At 63.8% G+C, this 19660-nt stretch overlaps 1 protein-coding gene across 8 annotated transcripts in view; it reads left to right on the plus strand.

The window, feature by feature from the left end:
* SYNGAP1 (synaptic Ras GTPase activating protein 1) overlaps positions 1–17128 on the plus strand; it is a 114219-nt gene extending 97091 nt beyond the window's left edge. For 5 of the 8 annotated variants that reach the window (XM_075915656.1, XM_075915655.1, XM_075915659.1 and 2 more), the window contains 2 exons: positions 5654–5736; positions 15074–17128. In XM_075915656.1, the coding sequence (XP_075771771.1) occupies positions 5654–5736; positions 15074–15232 (242 nt within the window). In that variant the 3' untranslated portion in view covers positions 15233–17128. The remainder of the gene's footprint in view (positions 1–5653; positions 5737–15073) is intronic. The other 3 variants (XM_075915660.1, XM_075915661.1, XR_012898971.1) reach the window with 2 other exon arrangements.
* Positions 17129–19660: the final 2532 nt, after the last annotated feature.

The raw sequence follows: 19660 nt of genomic DNA on the forward strand, positions 1-19660 counted from the left end.
ACACATACCTCACGGCTGCTCCATCACCTGCTTGTACCAAAACCCTGAGTGTTAGCTGGCACTTGCCACCTGTGCCACAAGGTACGTAGGCCTGGGAAGAGAAGGCTCCAAAGTCAAGGGCTATGTGTGAAGTCCTGGCTGTATGCAGGGATGGGGGCCCAAGGAGCCCGTGGAGCTGGCCCTGGGCTAGTGAGGCATGGGCAGGGACGGGGACCCGAGGAGCCCGTGGGGCTAGTGAGGCGCTGGCAGGGACGGGGGCCCGTGGGGCTAGTGAGGCGTGGGCAGGGACAGGGGCCTGAGGGGCCCGTGGGGCTAGTGAGGCGTGGGCAGGGACAGGGGCCTGAGGGGCCCGTGGGCTAGTGAGGCGTGGGCAGGGACGGGGACTCGAGGAGCCCGTGGGGCTAGTGAGGCGTGGGAAGGGACGGGGACTCGAGGAGGCCGTGGGGCTAGTGAGGCGTGGGCAGGGACGGGGACTCGAGGAGCCCGTGGGGCTAGTGAGGCGTGGGCAGGGACAGGGGCCTGAGGGGCCCGTGGGGCTAGTGAGGCGTGGGCAGGGACAGGGGCCTGAGGGGCCCGTGGGCTAGTGAGGCGTGGGCAGGGACGGGGACTCGAGGAGCCCGTGGGGCTAGTGAGGCGTGGGCAGGGACGGGGACTCGAGGAGCCCGTGGGGCTAGTGAGGCGCGGGCAGGGACAGGGGCCTGAGGGACCCGTGGGGCTAGTGAGGCGTGGGCAGGGACAGGGGCCTGAGGAGCCCGTGGGGCTAGTGAGGCGTGGGCAGGGACGGGGACTCGAGGAGCCCGTGGGGCTAGTGAGGCGTGGGCAGGGACGGGGACTCGAGGAGCCCGTGGGGCTAGTGAGGCACGGGCAGGGACAGGGGCCTGAGGGACCCGTGGGGCTAGTGAGGCGTGGGCAGGGACAGGGGCCTGAGGGGCCCGTGGGGCTAGTGAGGCATGGGCAGGGACAGGGGCCTGAGGGGCCCGTGGGGCTAGTGAGGCGTGGGCAGGGACAGGGGCCTGAGGAGCCCGTGGGGCTAGTGAGGCGTGGGCAGGGACAGGGGCCTGAGGGGCCCGTGGGCTAGTGAGGCGTGGGCAGGGACGGGGACCCGAGGGGCCCGTGGGCTAGTGAGGCGTGGGCAGGGACAGGGGCCTGAGGGGCCCGTGGGCTAGTGAGGCGTGGGCAGGGACAGGGGCCTGAGGGGCCTGTGGGCTAGTGAGGCGTGGGCAGGGACGGAGGCCCGAGGAGCCCGTGGGGCTAGTGAGGCGTGGGCAGAGACAGGGGCCTGAGGAGCCCGTGGGGCTAGTGAGGCGTGGGCAGGGACGGGGACCCGAGGGGCCCGTGGGCTAGTGAGGCGTGGGCAGGGACAGGGGCCTGAGGGGCCCGTGGGCTAGTGAGGCGTGGGCAGGGACAGGGGCCTGAGGGGCCCGTGGGCTAGTGAGGCGTGGGCAGGGACAGGGGCCTGAGGAGCCCGTGGGGCTAGTGAGGCGCGGGCAGGGACAGGGGCCTGAGGGGCCCGTGGGGCTAGTGAGGCGTGGGCAGGGACAGGGGCCTGAGGGGCCCGTGGGCTAGTGAGAAGTGGGCAGGGACAGGGGCCCGAGGGGCCTGTGGGGCTAGTGAGGCGTGGGCAGGGACAGGGGCCTGAGGGGCCCGTGCGCTAGTGAGGCGTGGGCAGGGACAGGGGCCTGAGGGGCCCGTGGGCTAGTGAGGCGTGGGCAGGGACAGGGGCCTGAGGAGCCCGTGGGGCTAGTGAGGCGTGGACAGGGGCCTGAGGGGCCCGTGGGCTAGTGAGGCGTGGGCAGGGACAGGGGCCTGAGGAGCCCGTGGGGCTAGTGAGGCGCTGGCAGGGACGGGGGCCCGTGGGGCTAGTGAGGCGTGGGCAGGGACGGGGACCCGAGGGGCCCGTGGGGCTAGTGAGGGCGTGGGCAGGGACAGGGGCCTGAGGGGCCCGTGGGGCTAGTGAGGCGTGGGCAGGGACGGGGACTCGAGGAGCCCGTGGGGCTAGTGAGGCGTGGGCAGGGACGGGGACTCGAGGAGCCCGTGGGGCTAGTGAGGCGTGGGCAGGGACGGGGACTCGAGGAGCCCGTGGGGCTAGTGAGGCGTGGGCAGGGATGGGGACTCGAGGAGCCCGTGGGGCTAGTGAGGCGTGGGCAGGGACAGGGGCCTGAGGGGCCCTTGGGGCTAGTGAGGCGTGGGCAGGGACAGGGGCCTGAGGGGCCCGTGGGCTAGTGAGGCGTGGGCAGGGACGGGGACCCGAGGAGCCCGTGGGGCTAGTGAGGCGCGGGCAGGGACAGGGGCCTGAGGGGCCCGTGGGCTAGTGAGGCGTGGGCAGGGACAGGGGCCTGAGGGGCCCGTGGGGCTAGTGAGGCGTGAGCAGGGACAGGGGCCTGAGGGGCCCGTGGGCTAGTGAGGCGTGGGCAGGGACAGGGGCCTGAGGAGCCCGTGGGGCTAGTGAGGCGTGGGCAGGGACAGGGGCCTGAGGGGCCCGTGGGCTAGTGAGGCGCGGGCAGGGATGGGGACCCGAGGGGCCCGTGGGCTAGTGAGGCGTGGGCAGGGACAGGGGCCTGAGGGGCCCGTGGGCTAGTGAGGCGTGGGCAGGGACAGGGGCCTGAGGGGCCCGTGGGCTAGTGAGGCGTGGGCAGGGACGGGGACCCAAGGGGCCCGTGGGCTAGTGAGGCGTGGGCAGGGACAGGGGCCTGAGGGGCCCGTGGGCTAGTGAGGCATGGGCAGGGACAGGGGCCTGAGGGGCCCGTGGGCTAGTGAGGCGTGGGCAGGGACAGGGGCCCGAGGGGCCCGTGGGCTAGTGAGGCGTGGGCAGGGACAGGGGCCTGAGGGGCCCGTGGGGCTAGTGAGGCGTGGGCAGGGACAGGGGTCCGAGGGGCCCATGGGCTAGTGAGAAGTGGGCAGGGACAGGGGCCTGAGGAGCCCGTGGGCTAGTGAGGCGTGGGCAGGGACAGGGGCCCGAGGGGCCCGTGGGCTAGTGAGAAGTGGGCAGGGACAGGGGCCTGAGGAGCCCGTGGGGCTAGTGAGGCGTGAGCAGGGACAGGGGCCTGAGGGGCCCGTGGGCTAGTGAGGCGTGGGCAGGGACGGGGACCCGAGGGGCCCGTGGGGCTAGTGAGGCGTGGGCAGGGACAGGGGCCCGAGGGGCCCGTGGGCTAGTGAGAAGTGGGCAGGGACAGGGGCCTGAGGAGCCCGTGGGGCTAGTGAGGCGTGAGCAGGGACAGGGGCCTGAGGGGCCCGTGGGCTAGTGAGGCGTGAGCAGGGACAGGGGCCTGAGGGGCCCGTGGGCTAGTGAGGCGTGGGCAGGGACGGGGACCCGAGGGGCCCGTGGGGCTAGTGAGGCGTGAGCAGGGACAGGGGCCTGAGGGGCCCGTGGGCTAGTGAGGCGTGGGCAGGGACGGAGACCCGAGGGGCCCGTGGGGCTAGTGAGGCATGGGCAGGGACAGGGGCCTGAGGAGCCCGTGGGGCTAGTGAGGCGTGGGCAGGGACAGGGGCCAGAGGGGCCCGTGGGCTAGTGAGGCGTGGGCAGGGACGGGGGCCCGTGGGGCTAGTGAGGCGTGGGCAGGGACAGGGGCCTGAGGGGCCCGTGGGCTAGTGAGGCGTGGGCAGGGACGGGGACTCGAGGGGCCCGTGGGGCTAGTGAGGCGTGAGCAGGGACAGGGGCCTGAGGGGCCCGTGGGCTAGTGAGGCGTGGGCAGGGACAGGGGCCTGAGGGGCCCGTGGGCTAGTGAGGCGTGGGCAGGGACGGGGACTCGAGGAGCCCGTGGGGCTAGTGAGGCGTGGGCAGGGACAGGGACTCGAGGAGCCCGTGGGGCTAGTGAGGCGTGGGCAGGGACGGGGACTCGAGGAGCCCGTGGGGCTAGTGAGGCGTGGGCAGGGACGGGGACTCGAGGAGCCCGTGGGGCTAGTGAGGCGTGGGCAGGGACAGGGGCCTGAGGGGCCCTTGGGGCTAGTGAGGCGTGGGCAGGGACAGGGGCCTGAGGGGCCCATGGGCTAGTGAGGCGTGGGCAGGGACGGGGACCCGAGGAGCCCGTGGGGCTAGTGAGGCGTGAGCAGGGACAGGGGCCTGAGGGGCCCGTGGGCTAGTGAGGCGTGGGCAGGGACGGGGACCCGAGGGGCCCATGGGCTAGTGAGGCGTGGGCAGGGACAGGGGCCTGAGGGGCCCGTGGGCTAGTGAGGCGCGGGCAGGGACAGGGGCCTGAGGGGCCCGTGGGCTAGTGAGGCGTGGGCAGGGACAGGGGCCTGAGGGGCCCGTGGGCTAGTGAGGCGTGGGCAGGGACAGGGGCCTGAGGGGCCCGTGGGGCTAGTGAGGCGTGGGCAGGGACAGGGGCCCGAGGGGCCCGTGGGCTAGTGAGAAGTGGGCAGGGACAGGGGCCTGAGGAGCCCGTGGGGCTAGTGAGGCGTGGGCAGGGACAGGGGCCTGAGGGGCCCGTGGGCTAGTGAGGCGTGGGCAGGGACAGGGGCCTGAGGGGCCCGTGGGCTAGTGAGGCGTGGGCAGGGACGGGGACCCCAGGGGCCCGTGGGGCTAGTGAGGCGTGGGCAGGGACAGGGGCCCGAGGGGCCCGTGGGCTAGTGAGGCGTGAGCAGGGACAGGGGCCTGAGGGGCCCGTGGGGCTAGTGAGGCATGAGCAGGGACAGGGGCCTGAGGGGCCCGTGGGCTAGTGAGGCGTGGGCAGGGACAGGGGCCTGAGGGGCCCGTGGGCTAGTGAGGCGTGGGCAGGGACGGGGACCCGAGGGGCCCGTGGGCTAGTGAGGCGTGGGCAGGGACGGGGACCCGAGGGGCCCGTGGGCTAGTGAGGCGTGGGCAGGGACAGGGGCCTGAGGGGCCCGTGGGCTAGTGAGGCGTGGGCAGGGCCAAGCAGCATGAGGACTGCTGGGCAGTTGTGGTTTGGCTGGCCTGGTGAGTCCGCAGTCGCTGCAGGGGAGGGTCGGGAGGTGGCTCGGTTTGCTGTAGGGTTCATCCCTGCGCTGTGCTTGGAGGGGTGTCCCCTGAGTTCACGGGGCTTGGGCCTTCGGTGCTCCCGGTGCCATGTGTCCAGATGAACTGACGTGTCGGAGAGGGAGCAGTCCCGTTCTAAACATCACAGGGACCTGGGTTCAGCAAGGAGGGAGTAGAGATGCATGCTCCAGGGATGTGTGGATGATGTGCAGGAGATGTGGTGCTTCCCTAGTGGTTTTTAAATCAAGCACCGTCCCTTCTGTGCCCCAGGCTTTCCCCTGATGGCACCCTCCGATGGTGGCAGCGTTTAGGGTTTGGGTCTGGATCTGGGGGCTTGGGTGTCTAGGGGTCAGTGCGCAGAGCCTGGGGGCATGTGAGGGATTTGGGGAGCAGTGTAGCTCTAACAGACATTCATTCCCCTGTGGCAGGAATGTCTGTCCCCTTCCCTTGGCTGTCCCTGTGTGCCCCAGAGCCAGGTCACGTTGTTCCCACTTCTGTGGGTGCAGCAAGGGGTTAGGGTGGGGTTTCAGTCATGATTTTCCCAGGCCCCTTCCCCCTGCTGCCCTCAGCACTTCCTGTTACCTCTTCCCTTCTGGGTCTATGTACCCCTTCCCTTTTTGGGGGGAGATGATGGAGCCAGTGCTGGGGTAATCCGTGCTCCCATCGGGGGGCACCAGTGCCGGGGCCCTGACCCGTCTGTTTCTCTCCTCTTCATCCTAGCTTTTCATCAGGTAACTCTCTCTGACTCTGCTTTTGTCACGTGGAGGGATCGGGGGCACTCTCGCCGTTTGGTAGCAGACCAGGTGGGTCCTTTCCTCTCCTCCCCTCCACCCCCCATCTGCACACGCACCCCTCCCCCTCTGTGCATCACCCTTTCCCGTAGAGACTAGAACACTTCCCCCTCCTTCCCCCCCAGGTTCAGTTAACTCCGTTGTCTGGTTGGTTCTATCCCCCGCACCGCACTGAGGGCCCAGCCTCTCCCTCCACAGCGGCCCGCTGTGTCCTGGCATTGCTGGGGGGATTGACCCTGGCACTGGAGACCGGGCAGGGCTTTCCGCAGATACTGTCTCTCTTGTGGGCAGCACAGGGATGCTGCCTCTGCTGTCTTCACCCTCCTCTTGGGACCTTTTCTCTTTTCCAGGCCTTTCCTTAGGCCTGTCGCTCTGGCTGGCTGTTTCTGGCAGCTGCTCCATGCCCCGCAGCGTCTGGGGGTCTCAGGCTGGAGCCGTTCACTCAGGAGGTGGCCAGTGGCTGAGAAGAGAACCTCGGCGTGCCCATGTCTTCACTGGCTGCAGCACCCAGCCTCAGAAGGCAGATTTGTCTGGGTGTAGCGTCGCCCCAGAGCCTGGCTCCCTGTAGGACACAGGTGGGGTGAGGCAAGGTGCAGTTTTGACTGGTGCTCCTCCCTGCACTGACTCTGGTGAGACAGCTTCTGCTGGCCACTAGCAGAGGCAGAACACGGCTTCCTGGGGTGACCTGCACCAGCACGAGGCCGAAAGCGAATCATGTGTCAGGAATAAACATCAGCTGTGAGCCTGTCCCCATCCTGTCGGCCTTCTTGCCCCCTTGCTGTCTGGCTCTGGGCTCATCTGACCCTGGCCTGGACTGCCTTCCTAGCCATCCAGCCCATAAACCCCTCTCTTGAGGTAGTGGCTGCACTTCTGTTTCCACCCCACAACACCTCAGGAGGACCCTTCCCCCCACTCTCCATCCCGTCTGCAGCACCAGACAGTGCCCAGCTCTTGTCCACCTAAGCACCCTTCCCCGATGGGGGGAGGAGGGAGCCGTGCTGAGAGGAGACGGGGGGGGGGGGGGAGTAGAGCTGGGCTGGGCTCGAGGGGAGGAAAAGTTTCTCACCAGACAAGGGCAGTTTGTTAGTGTCTGTGAGCGTCTTCCCCAGCGCTAACCCCCAGTGTCATCCCCGTCTCGTTTCCACCTCCAGTCCTGTGTCTGTCTACACTGCATCCCACTGGAACCGGGAGCTCCTGTAGAATTGCTTAGCCGGAGGGGGGGGTTGCTCATCTCCCAGGGAGTCTTGGGAGGAGGTGGCTTGTGCCCACTTGTAGGAAGTCTCTGATTGTGGGTGTTCTGCCTGTCCTGGGGCCAGGCTGCAGTGGGAGTGTCTGAATCTCGTGTGTGTGTTGCGGGCGGCACGTGCAGTGTCACATGGCTGTGTGTGTCCATGTCCTGTGAGCATGTGTCTCAGCGATGAGAGAGCACAGTCCACCGACCAGAGGGGGCACCCCGGAACGCCTCCGGGTAGTGCCAGACGGCAAGTGTGAGAGGTTAGTGCCTGCGCAGGGAGGGCATGCATGGGAAGGCCGTTTGCTGTGGTGGGGGGGGGGGGCTAGGACAGACAGAACGTGGCTCCGCAGTGACTGGGCAGTGTCGCCCAAGGCAGGGTGAGACACTGACCCACAGACCTGAGCTGGGCTCCCATGTCAGCAGCTGCCGTGGCCTCATTCACAGCCCCTCGTGTCTTGCTCTAGAGAGGATACAGATAGTGGGCTAAAAGTGCCATAGACCCCTCTAGCTTACCCCTTCAGGAGGGCTGGCTGCTTGCAGCACCTTTCCGACCAGGCTCCCTGTGTCCGCCCAAGCAAGTGTGTTTGGTTTATACAGGCAGGACACTGTTCTAGAGGAGCTTGTAAGGAGAGCTGGGTCACCGGGAGGGAGGGAGGGAGGGAGGGAGGGGGCAGCATTTGCCAGGGGAGCTAAGTGCCTAAGTCCCATCTGTCAGGCTGGCCAGCAGTGACATGCCCAAGGTGAGAGAGAGCCTGACATTGAGCTGGGAGCAGCCAAACCACCGCCCAATGGGAGCTGGCGGTGCCCATGTGCTGGTAGAAGGTCACCACCCCTAACTTCCACAATTGCAGGTACAGCTGGGATAGCTCATCAGTGGGGTGTTTAAAATGCGGGGAGCTGGCTGTGCTGGACTGGGCTGGTCTCTCCAGCTGGGGACTAAGAGAAGTGATGAACTGTGGGGGAGTTAACACGTTCTTCGGGTGCTTGCTCATGTCCGTTCCAAGTAGGTGTGAGTGCTGCGTGCACAATGGTCGGAGGCTTTTCCCCTAGCGCTGCCCATTGGAGCCCCTGGAATGGCACCTCTGTGACTGTATATAGGTCCCTGCTGACCTATGGCCTCTTCAGTCCCTTCTTACAGCTAGGGACGGTCGCTGGAGCACCTCCTCTCTCGTGTTTGCACAGGGTTCCCTAGGGCTCTCCTCTTTCTGTAAGTAGCTGGCAGAGTTGTAGTGAGTTAAGTTCATGTGGGGGGTTCCATCCCCAGGACTAGGGCATGCCTCGGTCTCAGGGCTTCAAGCCACGCAGGGAGAGTCACACGCTGCCTGTTCCAAGTGCCTTGGGGAAGAACACCAGTCTGACAGGTGTAAAATGTGCAGGGGCTTTAGGCCCAGGACGAAGAAGGACTTGGGGCTGAAACGCCTTCTTTGGAGTCAGCCCTTCGCCCCCAGTCTGTCGGACCTGGCACCGGACACTTCGGTGCGTAGCTCTGAGAAAGGACTCGTCAGACCAGCCCTGGCTCTGCCATTTCCAGCGTGAGGCACTGTCCTTAGTCTGCAGTGCCACACAAGACGAGGGCAGACAGGAAACGCTCCCCTACTAAGGCAGCAGCGTGTGCGGGTACCAGTCCCGCTTGGGGACACCCAACCTTGGCCTGCTTTTGCCAGCACTGATGACTCCAGCCTGTCCGGCCTGCTGAGTCTGGTCCTGGTGTGAGAGGAGCTTGATCTTCCCTCCATGCCAGACATAGGGAAGAGTCAGTCTGAGGTGGCAAGGGATCTGCTCCCTATGATGGCACAGGATTCGAACGAGGGGCCTGGCTGCCCCTGCCGCTCCTGGTGGTTAGCTGTCTTACTGCCAGGGCCCCAGGCTGCAGGTGGGTGAAGAGTGTTACTTCCACTTCGATGACGCAAAAGGTTTTCGCTCAGAGCCCCTTGGCCACTGGCAGGCATTCACCACAGGGGCTTGGGGCTGGCCCATGGCAGCACTAGTGCTTGTCTGTCCTTGGGGCAAGCCTGCTATGATATGGCACCATTCCCCAGCACCGCTCTGGTAAGGCTGGAACTTCTCAGAGTCTGAGGTAGACTCCTGCACATTCTGGGAGAGCCAGCGCTGCTCTTGGCACTGCCTGAGGCAGAACAAAGGGCAGACGGTGCTTGTAATGTGGCGGGGGCTGGTGCCTGTCAGTGGTGTAGGAGGCTTGGATGCCTGCGTCAGACTCCTCTGTCACCCAGGGACCTCCCCATGGTGGGGATGCGGAAGCATAGGGCAATGAGCAGTTCAGGCTGGCTACCGACCCAGCGCCAGTACTTCAGTGGCCACGGCACCAAGCACTGCAGCTGCCACCTGCATTGCTCCAGGGACCGCCACGCAGGTGGAGGCTCAGGAAGACCCAGTGCCACCCAGGGCATTGTCTTCTTCCTTCCTGGTTGAGGTGAAGGGAGGGACCTATAGCTCCCTGCCTGCTCTGGACACCAGGGCCCATCAGGGGAGTGACACAGAACCTAACCTTGCTGGCAGAGGAGGTCTCTGAGGACACAGAACCAATGGGGGATATTCTGGCTCTTGACGGGCCCTCAAGGCTGGCTCTGTCCCTCATTAAAGTGATATAAAATACCACCGAGGCCCTGTGGTGCAGCCTGGGACCGTGGTGGTAGAGGGTTAACAACAAGGGACAACAGGGGCCTTTGCCCAAATCCAAGGATGCTAAGAAGGACCTCTTCAGTTAAAAAATCTTCATCACCAGGGAGCTTCTGCTTTGCATAGCAAATGAACAGGCCGCCCTGAGTTGCAATGCCTGTAACTCCTGGAGCTCTCCGGCCAAGGTCCAAGAATTGCTCCCAGCCGGCTCCCACTGAGTTCGGGGCAGTCATGGAGGAGGAAAAGATGGTCGCCAGGAGTCTTTTGGGTGCAGCTCTTGGCTTCAGGTCTCAGGGCTCCTGCATGAGATCCAGAACCTGCCTTTCGAATGCTCTGGCCTCTTTGGATTCAGTGACGACCCTCAAGTCTTCGGTGCTGAACACACCAGCCCCATAAAGGAAGCCAGTTAAACCTCAGGTTGCCGCACACTTCTGCTCTGCTTCTCATAGACAGGATTGCAGCAGGAAGTGGGGTAGGAGTAACAGGAAGTTCCTCTCTCTTGTTGCATTAGGAAGAGCATTTCTAGCAGCTCTAGAGAAGTGATTATTCCCCTTTATTCAGCACTGGTTAGGCCACATCTGGGCTGTGTCTAGACTGTCCAGTTTTTCCGGAAAATCAGCCGCTTTTCTGGAAAAACTTGCCAGCTGTCTACACCGGCCGCTTGAATTTCCGCAAAAGCACTGACTTCCTACTGTAAGAAATCAGTGCTTTTTGCGGAAATACTATGCTGCTCCCGTTCGGGCAAAAGTCCCTTTTGCGTAAAACTTTTGCGCGAAAGGGCCAGCGTAGACAGCTGAGATTTGTTTTCCTCAAAAAAGCCTCGATGGCGAAAATGGCGATCGGGGCTTTTTTCTGCAAAAGCGCATCTAGATTGGCCACAGATGCTTTTCCGCAAAAAATGCTTTTGCGGAAAAGCGTCCATGCCAATCTAGATGCTCTTTTCTGAAAATGCTTTTAACGGAAAACTTTTCCGTTAAAAGCATTTCTGGAAAATCATGCCAGTCTAGACGTAGCCCTGGAGTATTGCATCCAGTTCTGTTCCCCCTTCTACAGAAAGGATGTGGCCGTATTGGAGATGGTCCATCAGAGGGCAATCAAAATGATTCAGGGGCTGGAGCACATGACCTATGAGGAGAGGCCGAGGGAGTTGAGTTTGTTGAGTCTGCAGAAGAGCAGAATGAGGGGGGATTTGAGAGCAGCTTCCATCTCCCTGAAGGGAGGTTCCGAAGAGGAAGGGGAAAGGCTGTTTTCAGTGGGGGCAGATGGCAGAACAAGGAGCAGTGGGGGAGGTCTAGGTTGGCTATTAAGAAAAACTATTTCACTCTGAGGGGGGTAAAGCCCTGGGCTGGGTTCCCGAGGGAGGGGTGGCCTCTCCAGCCCTGGCTGGGTTGGTTGAGTTGGGTGGGTCCTGCTTTGGGCAGGGGGCTGGACTCGATGGCTCCTGCGGTCTCTGCCCGCCCCGGGATTCTGTGATCTTAGTCCTCCTCTGGTCAGGGCCAGGGCTCAGCTGAGCCGTCTCCGAGGACAGAGCCCAGTTCATTGCCCAGCCCCAGCCCCGCCCTGTCTCATTGCTGCTGGGCTTGGGCACAACTCACCTCGGACTGCTGGGTTCTGAGATTCTTCCCAGTCCTCTCCCTCCCACCTACCCCCACGGTCCCTCTTCGGGGACCCTTTTCATGAGCAATGCCTAGTGCAGGGCGTGCACATGCTTCTGCAGCTTGGGAAGGAGGGTAGAAGAGGTCCCTCTGGCCCATTGCAGATGCACAAAACCTCAACAGATTCACGAAGAAATGGAAGTTCCGCATGGTCTCGCCTCTCAGGATCTGGGGCATGGGCAGAGACCGCAGGAGCCATCGAGTCCAGCCCCCTGCCCAAAGCAGGACCCACCCAACCCAGCCAGGGCTGGAGAGTCCACCCCTCCCTTGGGAACACTGCCCTTGCCTCAAAGGATGCTGGGGTAGCTAGGGCCTGTGCCCAAATCCACACCTCTGTAATCCCGTCCCACAGATGGCTTGTGCCGCTTGTCCTGAGCCGCATGCACTAGCAGTTCACAGCCCTCCCTTTCAGCCTTTTGGTGGCCCCTCAGGTGGTCGTTGAGTGCACGGCAGTTGTGGTGGCTGCTCTTCGAAAGCATCAGGGGCGAGTCTTCCCTTACCTAAGCGACTAGCTCTAGGGCTGGTCTAGAGCCCAGTGGATGGACAAGTGCACTGATGCGTGCAGCGTTCCTGTCCTCAGTGGTGAAGTCGACCTTCACTCCCACTAGAATTCATCGGGGCTGCCTTGGTCCCTGCCTGACTCTTTTTCTGGCCATAAGGCCTGCACTGCCGAGCAGGCCTGCATCAGTTCCCCAACGTGACGCCCAGAAGTAACCTAACGCTTCTGGGACATATGGCAGCCTGCACTTGCCTGGTGAAGCTGTGGCTGGCCCCAGTGTGCAGGCTGAACCAGGACCACCTAAACAGACTGGTCATGCCCAATCTGCGGGCTCTTGAGTCCCTCTGGTTGTGGTTCAATCCAGTCTGCACGGGAGCGCCCTTCTCCAAACCCCAGCTGCTAGTCACAGACACATCTGGGTGCCCTCAGGACAAATGGTCTGTGGTTCCAGACGGAGCTATTGCTCCATGGCAACATCAGGGATCTGCCTGCGATGCATCTAGCTTGCCAGACACTTCAGGCCCATCTTCAGGGCAGATGTGTATTGGTGTTGACAGACACCATCACAGCAATGTTCTGTGTAGCTGCTTGCTCCTCGTTCCTGTGCCCGGAAGCCCTCAGGCTCAGGGGCATGCATTGCCCATTTGATGTAGTTGGAGGTGTCGGGCTCACAAAACAACGTGCCCAGTCACCTGAGTAGGTCCTATCACGGCCACGAATGGTCTCCTGTGGTCCTATGGACGTGGTCTGCCTTGTCTCCCAGAGGTGGAGCTATCCTCGGGTAAACCCGTTGATGACATGGAGCACCAGACGTGCCACAGTTCTGCTCCTTCCTGAACTACGGACACCTTTCTCCTCTCATGACTGGGGCGCCTGCTGTATGTGTTCCCGCCTTTCCCTCTCATCCACAAGGCCTTCCTCACTGATTGTCATAGCACTGCCATGGCCCCTCCACTAGATCTCCTGGGGGACAGGCCCATGGCCTTGCCTCCTCACGCAGGGCCACAGTTGCCTCCAGCATCCCATCCTGTAGCCCCTCCATCTCACTGTGCAGACTCCATGGCTAAACCTGTTAGTTTAGTTCAGGAAGTTCTCCTTGCAGTCGAGAATCCTTCACCGGCATCACTTACCTGGCAGGAGAGCACCTTCTGCTGCAGTCTTCACTCCCCTTTCTGCCGTACTGTGTGCTGTACGGAAAGCAGCAGGGGACGGCATCTTGTCAGCATGGTGCGCCTGGCGGCTGCGGCTGCTTGTTGCCCAGGTGCAGTGGGGTCTGTCAGGATCTGCTAGGTCCATGGCTGGACATTTCCTTAAGAGGCTAGACAGTCGGTACTCCCAGGTGCAGCAACCAATCCCCCCATGGAACCATAATCTGGTCCTCTCCAGGCTCATGCCTCCCCAACCTCTAGCTACTTGTTTGCTGCTTTGCCCCTCTGGGAAAGTGGAGTTCTTCATGGCTATAACGTCAGTCAGATGAATGTCTAAGCTCAGCGTTTAACATCTGAGCCTCCTTGTACAGGCCAGCCCTGCTATACATTGCCCCAGTCTGCCAGTTCCACACTGACGACACTAATGAATTTAGGAACTGTTTCATCAAGTCCTCCCATTTCCCAATCTTGTCGCTCAAAAAAAATTTGCTCAGATGAAAGTCAGCTATTTGAATGCAAATCAGAGACATTCCCCGCTTGACGTTGTTTCGTTGTACGTCCACGTTTTTTGGAACGCATCATGGACATACAGCGGGGATGGCTTGTACAATGTTATATAAGGACAAGGGATAATTGTGGCTGCACCCACCTTTCACAATTTCGTGTGCATCAGGACATCTTCATGTCCCATTCCTTGGATGTGAGATTAGCCCTGGCTATTTACATGGAGTGGACAAAGCCGTTTAGGAAATCAATGCAACTCTTCATTGCCATCTCAGAAAGGGCGCGCGGACTGCCCGTCTCATTCCAGCAGATCCCTTCTAGGATCGCAGGCTGTATCAGAACACGCTACAGCTTGGCAAAGCTTCCAGCCTTAGGGGTAACAGCGCACTTCACGAGGGCACGGGCTTTCTCTGCGGCATTCCCGGTGCTGGTGCCCATCCAGGACAACCGCAGGGTGCCAATGTGGTCGTCTGTTGGCACCTTGATGTCACGCTACCCCATCATACAGCAAGCTGGAGACAACGCTGGGTTGACATAGCAGTGCTTCAGTCTATAACTCTGGGGGGGGGGCCACTTGGAAGCCCCATGCATGGAATTGACACGAGTGCTCATTCAAAGAGGAAAAAACTGTGACCTGCTTTCCATAACAGTTGTTTTTCAGGATGTGTTCAAGGCCATTCCAACCCCCACCTGTCTTGTCTCTGTCACAGTATCCAGCAAGAAGGACCCGAAGGGGCGGTGGCTTGGCAGGAGCCTATAGACAGGGTCGTGATGGTGCCACTCCGGGGGCTTCGAAGCCGACCCAACCAGTGCCACTAAGACAGTGGTTCTCAAAGTGTGGTCCATGACTGTCTTGCAGGTGGGCCACGAGCTCCAGTCCTGCACTGGGGCTCCAGCCCTGCACCCCTCCCCTCATGGGGTTGGGGTGCCAGTGCCAGCCTCCTGCTGGGGGTCTGAGCCTCGTGGGCTGGATCTGGCTTGTGGCAGGAATTGACACTGTGCATTGGCTTTCCCTGCTGCTCCCATTGGTTGGAATCTTGGCAGTGCCTGGGAACAGCTTGAGGGCATAGAGCCAAGTAAGCACCCCCCCCTTCCCCTTCATGCTCACATCAGCCTGCTCCCACACCCTCAGCCCAATCCTGCATCCATTTTGTCAGCATGGGTGTTGGCTGGTGGTCTGTGGAAAGTTTTGTGTTGAGCAGGGTGGGCCCCAGGCCAAAATGTTAGAGAACTATGGGTCTGGGGGAAAAGCCTTCTGCCAGCTGTGCACGCGGCACATGCAGACATGAGCATTCAGCTCCAAGGACAGTTACAAAAGGTAGGTAACTGCTATTTTCCCAGTAGGGAGCCTTTTTCTTTGCCCCTTTCTTCCTTTGGCCTGGGGAACAGTTAGTGAACATGCTCCCCATGAACGGCCAGGCCAGAAGAAACCTGGGGCCAGCCTCTCCTCCTATGAAAAAAGTGGCAAACTCTCAGGTGAACTCCTCCTGTTCCTGGGTTGGTGCTGGGGCTTCTGGCCCACCGTGGCCCCATGGGCTGAGCTGCTGCGATGGGGGTAGGCATTGGGGCAGGGGTTGCTCTCTGGGGGGCTAGTGAACGGGGTTGCAGTTTGAGTGGCTGAGCCCGCGTAACGTTAATAAATAAGCCTTTGCTCTGTGGGTCTGTGTTGCAGGAGAGGCAGCTTTCCGCCGTGGGTACAACAAACCCGCGTTTGAGCGGCGCCCTGGCCCAGCCATGGAACGGGATCCTACCCGCCCAGCCACCGCCTCCGCCCCCGCGACTCCAGATCACGGAAAATGGAGAGTTCCGCAACACCGCTGCTGAGCACTAGCCGCCGCCCCCGCCAGACGCGGTCCTGGGGAGATGGGGGGGCCCCCCCAGCCCGCAGCTCGGCGGGAGCAGCAGAGACGCTGGCAGGGACAGAGGCCCTCCCAAACAAATAGACCTGCACGGGGGGGCACCCTTTTGCCCCCTCCCCTTGCACCAGCGCCCCTTCGAACCAGCCCTCCCCGGCCCTCCCCCACACACCTGCCCTGTTCTTCGGGGACAGTATGATGCTTTGAACTCAACTTCAGGGTGTTTTATAGCAGAACACAGATGACAATCTTACACCCCTCCTCCCATGCACCTTCTCTCCCCTCCCAGGGGGAGCAGGTCTGACTTCCTCTCTCCTGTGCCATGGACCTCCGCCTCCCCTTGAAGGAAATGGGGACAATACCTCTTCCCCCTCCCTATTTCTCAGGAGTGGTCTCGCCCTGGCAGCCATTTTATTGCATTGTCCCTCCTTGCCTGGGGGGCAGGGAAACCCCTCCAGCCTGCCCACGGGGGCAGCTGAAGGGCTCATTTTGGTTGGTTGGCCGCATTCCTGGAGGTTTCGTCACATGACATAATCTTTAATACCCGGAGACTCCAGGACAAGCCTGGAGGGTTGGAAACTCAAGGGGCAGCAGAGACTGGTGGCAGCTGGAGGCAAAGCTCTCCCCATTTTGCTGTAGGGGGGGGCTCTGTGCCTGGCAGGAGGGATTCTCAGGGGGCGAGGGCTCATAGCTCTTTGTTCCAGTATTTCTCTCTTCCCTCCAGCATGGGATTTGGGTCAGGGTCGAAGACTTGTGGAATAGCAAGTACTAGCCCTGCCCCACCCATCACATACCATCCTCGCTCCCCACAGCCCTGCCCTGGCCGAGGGAAAGACCACCCCTTCTGTCCTTCCTGGCTAGGCTCAGGCCTAAGGTTTGCCATGGCCTCTGCCAGTCCTGCCTGGTGTCAGCATTGGGGATCTCTCCCCATCTCTCAGCTGGTCCCAGTGGTGGGATCCCACCTTCCTCTCCCACTGCTCTCTGCGCTCTCTATACTCTCATAAAGGGCTTTGCCTGCTCAGCCCCATCCCCGTGTCCTGCACCCCCCCTCTGTCTTTGGAAATGATGATTATCTAGACATTGATTGGTTTTTTTCTGGGGAGGGCAATGAGGGAGGGGCCTTTTCTTTCTTTCTTTCTTTCTTTCCTTCTCCCTGTTCTCAGACCCCCTGTCCCCCCAGGCTGGGGTTGTTGGGGGGGAAACAACCAACAAAATAATGAAGAAGCCATTTCTCTGCCCACCCGCCAGCGCGTGCAGGGCACCGGGGCGGGGGAGCGACCCCCCCCACCTGAGCACGGAGAACTGGAGGGGACTCTTGTGGCTATTCACCGTTGTGCTATGGTCTGAGCTGCTGGGTGAATGTGGTCAGCGCAGTGATTGTACTGGGTGTTTCTTTGCTGTTTGTGTCTCTATTTCAGACTCGCCATTAACCAGCCCTCCCTTGCCCCCTCCTGCACCTCAGTCCGTATTTCTTTTGTAAGGACTCTCCCTGTCCTCCCCCACCCCCAGACAGCGGCGACTCGGGTGGCGCCATGATATTTATACGTATTAATTATTATTATTATATAAAAGTTTGTACATATGTGAAATTTCCTCTACCCTTCCCTACCTCCCCTGGCCACATCGCCCCCAGGCTGGGCGCTGTAATTACCACTGGATTTGTACTGTATATAGACCTCTCTGGACCTCATTCTCTGTACATATCCCCTTGGGAAGGGAGTTCAGGTCACGAGCGCCCGCCCTGACGCTGTGTCGGACCACCTGGGCGTCTCGCTCTCCGTTTTATTTTATGTCGATTTTATTTTTTCTCATTTTTCTGGAGTGTGTGGTGCCAACGGAGAAACGTTTAATAAACAGCGATTGTTCTTTTATGCCACCTTGGCCTGAAGCCCCAGGGCATGGCCCGTGGGGGCCAGGGAGGCTCCTGCGTGGGGCCACAGGGCACCGTGTGTGGGGGTTCTGCGTGGGGCCCAGGAGGCTCCTGTGTGGGGCGCAGGGTAGTGTGTGTGGGGGTCCCACGTGGGGCCCAGGGCACAGCCCGTGGGGGCGGGAAGGCTCCTGCATGGGGCCACAGGGCACCGTGTGTGGGGGTCCCATGTGGGGCCCTGGAGGCTCCTGCGAGGGGCCACAAGACATCGTGTGTGGAGGTCCCATGTGGGGCCACAGGGCACCATGTGTGGGGGTCCTGTGTGGGGCCCTGGAGGCTTCTGTGGGGCGCAGGGCAGCGTGTGGGAGGGTTCCGCGTGGGGCCCAGGGCACGGCCCGTGGGGGCGGGGAGGCTCCTGCGTGGGGGTCCCGCGTGGGGCCCAGGGCACGGCCCGTGGGGGCGGGGAGGCTCCTGCGTGGGGGTCCCGCGTGGGGCCCAGGGCACGGCCCGTGGGGGCGGGGAGGCTCCTGCGTGGGGGTCCCGCGTGGGGCCCAGGGCACGGCCCGTGGGGGCGGGGAGGCTCCTGCGTGGGGGTCCCGCGTGGGGCCCAGGGCACGGCCCGTCGGGGCGGGGAGGCTCCTGCGTGGGGGTCCCGCGTGGGGCCCAGGGCACGGCCCGTGGGGGCGGGGAGGCTCCTGCGTGGGGGTCCCGCGTGGGGCCCAGGGCACGGCCCGTCGGGGCGGGGAGGCTCCTGCGTGGGGCCACAGGGCACCGTGTGTGGGGGTCCCGTGTGGGGCCCTGGAGGCTTCTGTGGGGCGCAGGGCAGCGTGTGGGAGGGTCCCGCGTGGGGCCCAGGGCACGGCCCGTCGGGGCGGGAAGGCTCCTGCGTGGGGCCACAGGGCACTGTGTGTGGGGGTCCCGTGTGGGGCCCTGGAGGCTTCTGTGGGGCGCAGGGCAGCGTGTGGGAGGGTTCCGCGTGGGGCCCAGGGCACGGCCCGTCGGGGCGGGGAGGCTCCTGCGTGGGGGTCCCGCGTGGGGCCCAGGGCACGGCCCGTCGGGGCGGGGAGGCTCCTGCGTGGGGGTCCCGCGTGGGGCCCAGGGCACGGCCCGTGCGGGCGGGGAGGCTCCTGCGTGGGGGTTCCGCGTGGGGCCCAGGGCACGGCCCGTGGGGGCGGGGAGGCTCCTGCGTGGGGGTCCCGCGTGGGGCCCAGGGCACGGCCCGTCGGGGCGGGGAGGCTCCTGCGTGGGGGTCCCGCGTGGGGCCCAGGGCACGGCCCGTGGGGGCGGGGAGGCTCCTGCGTGGGGGTTCCGCGTGGGGCCCAGGGCACGGCCCGTGGGGGCGGGGAGGCTCCTGCGTGGGGGTTCCGCGTGGGGCCCAGGGCACGGCCCGTGGGGGCGGGGAGGCTCCTGCGTGGGGGTCCCGCGTGGGGCGCCCGGCAAGTGGCGGGGACGCGGGGGGGCGGGGTTGGGTCGCAACGTCGCCCAGCCCTGCCAGTCAAGCACAGGACGCTCCCGTGGCCAATTGGAATGCGAAACGGAAGGGGGCGGGAAGACAGATCTGTCCACCAATCGGACGCGGGCTGCGGGGCGCTGTCCTCGGATTGGCTGACTGGAGATCAGGCGCCCCGGCTCCCAGGGGGTTGTGCTAGCCGGCGTGGGCGTGTCCCGGGGGCTGAGCGCTGGTTGGCCCGCCTGTGGGACAGGCTCGGGGCGGCGCGTGGCCACGGTCCCGCCAGCGATTGGCTACGTGCTGCAGGGCGGGGGCAGCGGTCGCTTTTGGTTGGTTGATGGCCCCCCGGTGGCGTGTCCTTCCCTGGTTGCCCGGGGGACCAGGGGCAGAGGGCGGGGTTTCCTGGGCTCCATTTCGGTCGGCCCGGGCGGAGGGGGCGGGGTTTCCCGGGGCTCGAGCTCGCTGAGCCCGGGCCGCTGGGACTCGCCCTGCTGCGCGCGGCCCGCAGGTGAGCCCTGGATCCGGCCCGCGCGCGGGGGATGGGCGGGGCGCTGTGGGGCAGGACAGGGCGGGTTGCTGGGGATGGGCGGGGCACTGGGGGGCAGGGCAGGGGGCGCTGTGGATGGGCGGGGCGCTGTGGGGCAGGGCAGGGGGCACTGGGGATGGGCGGGGGCGCTGTGGGGCAGGGCAGGGGGTGCTGGGGATGGGCGGGGCACTGGGGGACAGGGCAGGGGGCACTGGGGATGGGCGGGGCACTGGGGGACAGGGTAGGGGGCACTGGGGATGGGCGGGGCACTGGGGGACAGGGTAGGGGGCACTGGGGATGGGCGGGGTGCTGTGGGGCAGGGCGGGGGCGCTGTGGGGTAGGGGGTGCTGTGGATGGGCGGGGTGCTGTGGGGCGGGGTGCTGTGGATGGGCGGGGGCGCTGTGGGGCAGGGCAGGGGGCGCTGGGGATGGGCGGGGTGCTGTGGGGCAGGACAGGGCGGATTGCTGGGGATGGGCGGGGCGCTGCGGGGCAGGGCAGGGGGCACTGCGGGGATGGGCGAGTTGCTGGGGATGGGCGGGGCACTGGGGGACAGGGCAGGG

Source organism: Pelodiscus sinensis, unplaced genomic scaffold, assembly GCF_049634645.1.
Source record: "Pelodiscus sinensis isolate JC-2024 unplaced genomic scaffold, ASM4963464v1 ctg134, whole genome shotgun sequence".
Classification (NCBI taxonomy): domain Eukaryota; kingdom Metazoa; phylum Chordata; order Testudines; family Trionychidae; genus Pelodiscus; species Pelodiscus sinensis.